The sequence below is a fragment of the Phalaenopsis equestris genome, unplaced genomic scaffold (assembly GCF_001263595.1).
Source record: "Phalaenopsis equestris unplaced genomic scaffold, ASM126359v1 Scaffold000765, whole genome shotgun sequence".
NCBI classification, from domain to species: domain Eukaryota; kingdom Viridiplantae; phylum Streptophyta; class Magnoliopsida; order Asparagales; family Orchidaceae; genus Phalaenopsis; species Phalaenopsis equestris.
Window position 1 is genome coordinate 442675 of NW_018165205.1, and position 9386 is coordinate 452060.

Below are 9386 nucleotides of genomic sequence, written 5' to 3' on the forward strand. Positions count from 1 at the left end.
GTTGTCGTTGCAAATAAGAAGAATAATACTTGTTGGATAATAGACTTGAGAATTTTAGATCACGCGATCAGAGATGAAGTTGTCCTCCATAATTATTACACATTCTGATGTTCGAGTTGTAGATGGATCATTATGCAATTTAGTTGGAATGTGCCATTTTCTCAAAAGATGTCGTATCACTTAACCTAAATTGCAATTTATTATCAATTTTCAACTATCAGTTTGCAAACTCAGTCAAGACAAAAATTTCCTGGCTGATTTATCATTGATCTTTATCACTTTATGAGCTTGAACTTGAGGGGGGATGATTGATAGTGCAGGGATGTGTTCTGGACTTTACCTTCTAAAAATTGATCAATTAAGGTATGAGTTCAAATAATGGGTTGTATGTCCACTAAAACTCTCATCAAATATACTTCAATTAATTATAGTGATGTCTGACTTTAACAATATTGCCTAAGGCAATCAAACTTTATTGAGCTCTAAGTTCACTGATAAAAATTCGAAAGGGCTTTTAGCATAAATTTTGCAATATGGTTAAAAAAATTTGTCGTTACTATCCTAATCAAACCTATAAATATTCCCAATCTTTTGAATTAGACCATGGTGATGTGTAGGTATCATTTAAAGTGACAATTATTTGGTGCTATATGGTTTATTTTCTTTATCGACATGGTGCCCATCTCGCCTGGATTTTGTTGATGAAAGAAAAATTCGGAGGGATAAATTTGTAAACATTTCAATGCCTATGATTCACACTCAATTTTAGTCTAAAAAATCTACAATGCTAAAGAATACTTTGAATTGAATTTTTAGAAATTATATTATAGATTAGGGAATATCCACCAAAACTCTTCTATTAACATCTTCCTAGATAGGCGCTTCTTAGAGGTGCTTAGATTTTTAATATTCTTCACGATTATTTTTCCAGTCTCTCTGATAGTAGCTCTCTTAAGAACTGAATATCTCATGAATAAAATTCACTCAAGTGTCCTTATATTTTAAGCAACAGTCCAAATGCATTTTTATTCATTTCCTTATACTAAATTTATTTGTTCTGTTTCTTTTAGAATATTTATGTGTCTAGTTTAGCTTTGGTTCACACCATATCAGTGCAAATTAGATCTGAATTCTTTGAATGTTACCTTTATTAGATACTCACAAAATAAAAATAAGGTACAAAAGCTATTCAACAGTAACTAGAAAAATTTACAAGCTTTTGTATGTAGCATAACGTTCCTTGAGCGCCAATCTTATTACTGTAATAATTCACGAGGAGAAATTTCAAAAATAAGAATTTCAGCTTTGAAATTTCTGTGATAATCCACCGCCCTCATTAAATCCAAGGACACTAAACTTTTCTTATTGCCTCTCATCCATCTCCTTGTCAATATATCTAACATTTGCAGAATTAGCTTTGTGCTTATACTAGGAAGGAAAAATAAAATGAAGAAGATCAACCAACTGATGTCTAGCACACTTATGAAACCAAATCTAATTTAAAGTTGAATTAAATGCAAATTTGTGAGATTAAATCTTAGAAGAAGATCATGATCTTTTCCAGTCTAAGTGAGATCATCGACCAAATACTCAATATATAATTTCATAACTTATAAAGATTTTTTCCTATATTTAATCTTCTTATCATACTGGAGGAAACTCAAACCACAACGGAAACACATATTATTTCTGAATTCAAATTGGATTACAAACATGACACTTGAAAAACAGGAAGTAACGACAAACAAATACGAACAACATAAAAAATAAAATATATCTGCGGGTGACAATGAGAAAGGAGATTGCTAGATGGTGGGTTGGCAGCTGATGGAAGATGGCTGCAGCTGAGGGTAGGTGGCAGGAGGGAAGGGCGGCCACTGGGAGATGGCTGCTGTTGCTGGAAGAGGCCTGGAAGGTGGCTGGTAGCTGTAGAGGAGGGTATGTGGTTGCTGGAAAAGGGTTGTGGGCTAGACGACGGCAGGAAGTGGTTCTTGAGGGGTTGGACAGCAGTTGGAACTTGTGCCGATGGCTGGGCAGCAGCAAGAGGTAGTCTGGACGATAGCCTAAGGGATGGGCAGCACTCAAAAGAGGGATGACATGAGCTGGACAACAGTCGGAAGGGGATGGCGTGGTCTGGACAGCAGCCGGAAGATGTTTTGCAGCTGCTGGAAGCAGGGCCAGAGGGCCTACAGAAGGATAAATGTCTGGTCGTGGTTGAGTTACAGTTGAAGCAACACCTGGAACCTTGGAAATAGTCACCTCCTCGGACGAGTTACAGCTGAAACACCTTCTCACGTTGGATACAACCTCCAGAGCCGAAGAACGCCTCAAAGGCAGCACTAAAAAATTTGCACTCCTAAAAACTCCCCCTCTTCCAATCAGGACAACAATTATAAATAAAATGGGAGTAGTGGCTAGGGTAGGTAAGTTGAGAAAATAGGCAAGGATTAAAGAAGAGTGGATAGTAAATGTAGGAATTTGAAATGCAGTCCAAGTATGGAAGGAATGATTAGAAAGGGGATACTAGAGCAGGAAAATGAAATAGGAAGGGGAATTAAATCTGAAATTGGACTGCGGTTACTGTAGCTGCTATAGTACTGCGGGCGGTAAGCTCTTGCATCAATCTCCCGTGATCGGGGGAGCTTAGAGGCGGATGCTGGGGAGCTCTAGGATAGGACTAGGGTTGGACTAGCTCTGATACCAAATGATACCGGAGGAAACCCAAATCACAATGGAAACACATTATTTCTGAATTCCAAATGGATTTTGAACATCACACTTGAAAAGCAGGAAGTAACGATAAACAAATATGAACAATATAAACAATAAAAGATATCCGCTAGTGACAACGAGGATGGAGGTTGCTGGACGGTGGCTTGACGACTGATGGAAGATGGATGGGCTGAGGGGAGATGGCAGGACCAAAGGACAGCCACTGGGAGATGGTTGTGGTTTCTAGAAGAGGCCTAGATGGTGGTTGGTAGCTGTAGGAGAGCGGTCGCGGTTGCTGGAAGAGGGTTGAAAGGTGGTTGGTGGTTGGAGAAGAGGAGCTACAGTTGCTAGAAGAGGTTTGTGGGTTGAGCGACAGCATGAAGTGGTAACCTTGAAGGGTTGGACAACAGTTGGAACATGTGTCGGTGGTTGGTTAACAATAGAAGGTAGTTTGGATAGCAGCCGAAATGTGGTTTGCGGCTGTTGGAAGAGGGTTCGGAGGGGCTGTAGAAGGATAAATGTCTCTTCAAAGTCGAGCTACTGCCCGAGCAACATCCGAAGCCCCCTTGGAGACGTCACCTCCTCAGATGAGTTACAGTCGGAACACCTTCTCACCATCGGATACAACCCCAAAAGGGAATAATGCCTCAAAGGCAACACTCAGAAATCTGTATTCCCAAAAACTCCCCCTCTTCCAATCAACACACAAAAGTTATAAATAGGATGAGAGTAGAGGCTAGACTAGGTAAGTAGAGAAAATATGCAAGAATTAAAGAAGAGTGGACAAGAAAGGCAGATTAGGAAGGGGAGATTAAAGCAGGAGAATCAAATAGGATAGGGAATTAAATCTGAAAGTGGACCGTAGTTACTGTAGCAGCTATAGTAACACGTCTGCGGCACTGTAATTACTACAGTGCAGCGGGCGGTATGCTCCTGCATCATAAAATAAATATTTCAAATAATGTTCATAAAATTTTAAAACTTTTTGAGTGAAAGAAAGTTGTAATGGAAGACTTATTTTGTTTAAAATAGTGTGGCATGCTAGAAGTTTATGAACTTCCACTATGTAATAAAATATTCACCTGTAAATGGATCTTCAAAGTCAAATGTAAAATAAATGAGAGCATGGATGCATTTAAGGCTCTACTTGGCACCAAATGCTACATACAGTTTTATAATGTTAACTATCAAGAATCATAATCTTCCGCTATCAAACTCAACACAAACAAGTTTTGCTCTGCAGTGGCAATTTTGATTGGCTTCTCCGTCAACTTGACATCAAGATTTTTTTTTTTAAACAGAGAGACTTTGTGGGGGAGATATACATAAATATCATTCATGCGTTGAAAAATAAAGAAGCGTTAATAAGATAAGTAAACTCAAAAAATATTTATATGGTCTCAAATAATTTTCTCGTTCTTTGTTATAAAAAAACTATTTTCATCCCAACTGAAACCACTCGTGCAAGCGTGCACACACACACGCTGTCCCTCGTTGATAAGGTAAGTATCAATGCCGTGTTTAAGAACTCGTCTCCCTCTCTCTATGGCATGTCTTGATACTTGATTTTCTATTAATTGTAAGTCAATACATGAACAATATCACTGAAGATCAAATGAAAGTTTTAGCCCGTTGTAAGGTACTTTAAGATAATATTAGGAAAATGCCTGCTATATAAAACATCATCTAATGAGGAAATTAAAGTTTTCGCAATTATTGATTGGGTTGAATATGCACTAGATCAAAGATTTATCTCTTGTTATTGAACTTACCTATGTTAAATCTAGTTGCATGGAGAACATGTATTTGATTTCAATGTTGAAGTTGAATAAATGGTAGTTGAAATTGATATTTGTGAAGGAATAATAGGACAACAAGCTTCAACTTCACAACAAGCTACATGAATCCTTTTCACCATTATTTCCTATTGAGTTGTGAAGGAATGTGTTTAAGAAATTTATTAGAAGAGCTAGATTAAGACTATTATGGCAACTTGGTTGCCATTAGAATATTACCAAAAATTTTGGTCCACTATCACAAAACTTAACAGATAGACTGAATTTATCTTAGACAACAATTAAAAATAAACTAAATTATGTTCCAACTAATTCTGCAACTGCAAATACCCTCACTAACTCTACCCAGAATTAGTTTTGATAACCTAATTAGCAAGCTGGGTATGATCAATTAATACAACCTTGCTTGAGTGGAGTGTCGAAATAATTTCAAATCTATTCGTTTTTTTTCATTTTGAGCAATCCACCAATTCATGGGCGACAATTTTTCATCTATAACAATCTAACAATCTATGAAATTTTTCTTTCCATGTATAACAATTCAACTATTCATGTATAGTGAAGCTTTTCATCTGCAACATTTCAACCATTTATTGACCACAACACTCAATTTCTATTGAATAGTGAATTTTTATTGTTTTTCTTCTCATTTTAATTTTACAACCTGTAAATGGCTTGTTAGATATTATACTGATGCTGGGAGCGTCTTAATGTTTGCTTAGGTAATGCAACAAAATTAACTGTTTGCCATATGTCCTAACATATAAGTGACCAGGTCCAACTAATCTCCATAATTTTATTTGACTGTTTATTGGCAATGACTCCCATTTTGATTAGTGGATTGACTTCTTTCAGGTTGCTGTTAGGTACGAAGTTTGTAATTGTAATATAACTAATGAGTTTGGTGAATGTTTATTCCATTTTTAGATGATAATTGATGTTGAATCGAATGTTCTTCAGTGGATCCTTGTCTTCACATTGCCACACTTAAAATTTTCTGTCGTGTTACAATAATTTCATCCTTGATGGAAAGCATCTAATTGATAAAAAAACATACAGTAGAGACTACATCAACCTAGAACTGTCTACACACATTCTTTTGAAACAAAAGGGCTCTAGCTGTCTTAACAATATATCTATCTTTTATTTAAGCTACTCTATTTTGGGATGGGGTATAGACAAATGGTAACGAGTGAAGCATCATGTTTTGCTTCTTGTACGATTGAAAGTATGCAGTTAAATATTCTTTGACATTATCACTTCTTGAAATTTTAACCGAAATATTGAATTGGGTTTTATTTTTAGCACTAAAAGATATAAAATGTGATGGCAAATCAGTACGAGATTTCATAATGTAAAGCCAATTAATACATGAAAAATCATCCAACAAAGTAACTCAGTACGAGATTTAGAATCTTCTGGGTCTTTTTGAGCAACTTCTAACATGTTTTCTTCATATGATCAAGTTCATGAGACCAATTTTCCTAATTTCTATGCGGTTCAGGATCTTTAAAAGACTCCATCCTTGCTAAGTTGTTGATTAGAAAGGATCTGAGCTCTGCATGGTTTGACCCCAAATATTTCATTTTCTGTTAATAAATTGAACACATACTTCCGTTGAGATAGAACTATACCCTTCTTGCTCCTTGATATCTCAATCTCCAAGAACTACTTGAAGGAACCCAAAATAAGTCTCAACTCTGAGAGGTTTCATTAGTAGTGACCATGTGAGTTGGCTATGATATAGAACCCTTCTGATTATTTTTTAGCAACTTTTGACATGTTCTCTTCATATGACCAGGTTCATGACAGTAATAGCACACTACCTTCGAACATTGATTTTCATAATTTGGAGTTTCACTTTTGTACTGAGATTGAGGTTTATTGATGTATGTATTCTTCTAACTAGCAAGAGCACTAGGTTGTTGTACAATTGAGGCCCGAGGACTCGGAATCATATGCAATACTCTGGTTTAAGTTTCCCTCAGAGTAATATATTTAGGGTCAGATAAGATCTGTGATTTGACATCTTCATACTGAGAGCTAGAAAACTCATAATAGTCATTTGTTCTCTTTGAGCATGCTAAATCCAGACGTTGGCACTGAAGTGCAATAGTGTGTTCAATTCTTCATACACACGTTTAAAGTGTATGTGATACATGCTAAGTGACTGATCCTATTGTTCAGCTCGAGAGAACTTCTTTCATACTGCAAATATTCGAGAAATGTTCTCTTCTGTAAATCATAAATGACAATTCCTCTGTCGCACGTTTAAAGTGTATGTGATACATGCTAAGTAACTGATCCTATTGTTCAGCTCGAGAGAACTTCTTTCATACTTCAAATATTCGAGAAATGTTCTCTTCTGTAAATCATAAATGGCAATTCCTCTGTCGCATCTTTAACACAGTCACAATGAGTAATATGACCATATTGATTAAGTTTGATAGAGTTTCGTATTTGTATCAATAGTTGGGCATCCACTCATCCTCTCAGAATAATTTGACTTTGTCTTAACTAGGGATTATCGATGAGTGAATCTTTTGAGAAATACTTCTTAAATAAAATCTTATAATTTTATTCCAGTAAAGATAATTGATGTCATATAAATTTTCATCCGTAATCTTCGCTACTAATGAAACCAAACCTGTTACAAGATTTTTTTATTCATCAGCCATAATCAATGCCATTTCAAGCCAAAGGATAGCCCAAGGCACTGGAGACAAATAACTCAATGACCAATCGTTCACTATTTGCTTAATAAAGAAAGAAGAAAAAAATTGAACCAGCAAAGCCAAAAGAAGCCAAACAGAGCAACCGTCCTAAACAGATGAAGCAGAGCGAAGTAGACAGAGCGGCCAAGACAGAAGTCGGCTTCATCAATGCCCTAATCTTGTCGACGCAGATAGGGGGACTACGCATATGCAGACCAAGCCTTCGAATGAAACCTTCGAGCGAAGTAGACGAAGCCTTAGAGACAAAACCTTCAAACAAAGCAAACGAAGTCCTCGTTGCTTTTTCAAATGTTGTTTGAAGCAAATGAGACCTTTGAATGAAATCAAAGCATCAAACGATGATGCTGACATTTGAAGAGATTAGGCCTTCGAACAAAACCGAAATACCGAACAATGACGCCAAGCGATGTAGATGACGATGCCGAAGATGTCTAGGGATGCTGACGACGAAGCTGAGGCGTCGTTTGTTCCGAAGCAGACGGCGACATTTGCTTCGAAGCAGACGACGTCATCTGTTCCAAACCAAATGACATCGTTTGTGTCAATCAAACGAGGCAGCTGCAGACGATGCTCTAAGACAATGTGATGGAAAGCCTCCTCTTTTCTTATTCATAATTGAAAACATATATTACACATTTATGCACACTCCCAACTTTCTAGATTAGGAATAAATCTAATATAGAAACAATATTCTAATTAGATCTTCTCTAATTAGGTCGTCTAATATCAAGTCTCCCAATATACAAGCTTCCTAATATACAGTTTCCATAACAGCCCTCATCATGATCATTGTCCTTATACTCTTCATGATTCCTGGTCCTCTTTGCTTCAGCTGATTGATGTATAGGATGCTAAATATAAAGGAATTTTACATACATACCACACATTTCTTATGTATGTACAATTCTAACACAAAGTTTAATATTTACAATTGTAACACCTTGGTGTTATAAACCTATGCATGAAAAAGGTGGATTTCACTTTTAAAAAGGTAATGATGATGATTTTTTTGTTGCAATGTTACAGATTGAGTGGTACACATACAAACTTGAATGTTTAACTGTTAGATATGTAAATACAAAAGAATTTTGTGGTATGTATGTAAACGACCCTTTATATAATTTACATAATTTATGTCAAAGTTCATGAATTGAATTGGCCATTACACCAACAAAAATTTTATGCTGATGTATGCCAATACTTCATCTTTTAACAGAATGAGGATAGGGCCCTATGGAAACTTGGAACACTGCCGGCCGGATTGTTGACATTCTACAATCTTACACATCCGCTGGACAAGTCGTGGCATGTTCTTGGTTTGGGTTACAATCCAAGCATCGATCATTCGGAGATCGAGAAAGCCGCTGTCATACATTATAATGGCAACATGAAACCTTGGTTGGAGCTGGCAATGACCAAATACAGAACTTACTGGACCAGATATATCAACTATGATCATTCTTACATTCAAAATTGCAAGTTGAGGACATAAACTGAAGAAGCTGAACAAAGGCATGTTTCTCTCACTTGCTTCCTGTTCATTTGCCTGAGAAGGGTTTTTTTTTAATTTTGTGCTACCTTTTAGACTACTCAATTCTTTATTTATTATTGCTATTTTTTTTTAAATTTTTTCTTCTTGTTGAAATACTAGTTTACTTCAAGTTAATTCTTATTCTTATGTTGCAACTTTTCTACCTTTTTTGTGTAATCCTCCACTTTCATAGTGGGAATTGGTTTGTATGATGCATATGTGCTTGTTCAGAATAAATCAGAACTGAGATAGAACTGTATAGCTGAAGTTTGATGATCCTAATACTAATTATTAGGATAGAAAATTGAAATAAAAACAAATTTATTTTAGTGATCATTTTGTGAAAAGATGATGCTTTATTGTTCCATTCTCATCATTGTTGTGTTTGATGGCATTATTTTTTAGGGGCATTTACATAATAACGGTCCAAAACATTGAATATAATGTATTAACCACCCAAACTTTAAACATAACATTTTAACCATCCAAAACTTTCACTCAAAGACTCTAGTAAATAAATAATTTTTTTTTTTTTCATGCCAAAATTCAATAATTTTTTAAAGAATTTAAAAAAACAAGATGGTTCCTCAAGTTTAGACATATATATATATA

At 35.8% G+C, this 9386-nt stretch overlaps 1 protein-coding gene across 1 annotated transcript in view; it reads left to right on the forward strand.

Annotated features, from left to right (window-relative positions):
• The window catches only part of LOC110031069 (polygalacturonate 4-alpha-galacturonosyltransferase-like), an 89393-nt gene extending 80379 nt beyond the window's left edge, over positions 1–9014 (forward strand). The window contains exon 7 of the mRNA XM_020734104.1: positions 8460–9014. Coding sequence (XP_020589763.1) covers positions 8460–8735 — 276 coding nt within the window. The 3' untranslated portion in view covers positions 8736–9014. The remainder of the gene's footprint in view (positions 1–8459) is intronic.
• The last annotated feature ends 372 nt before the right edge of the window (positions 9015–9386 follow it).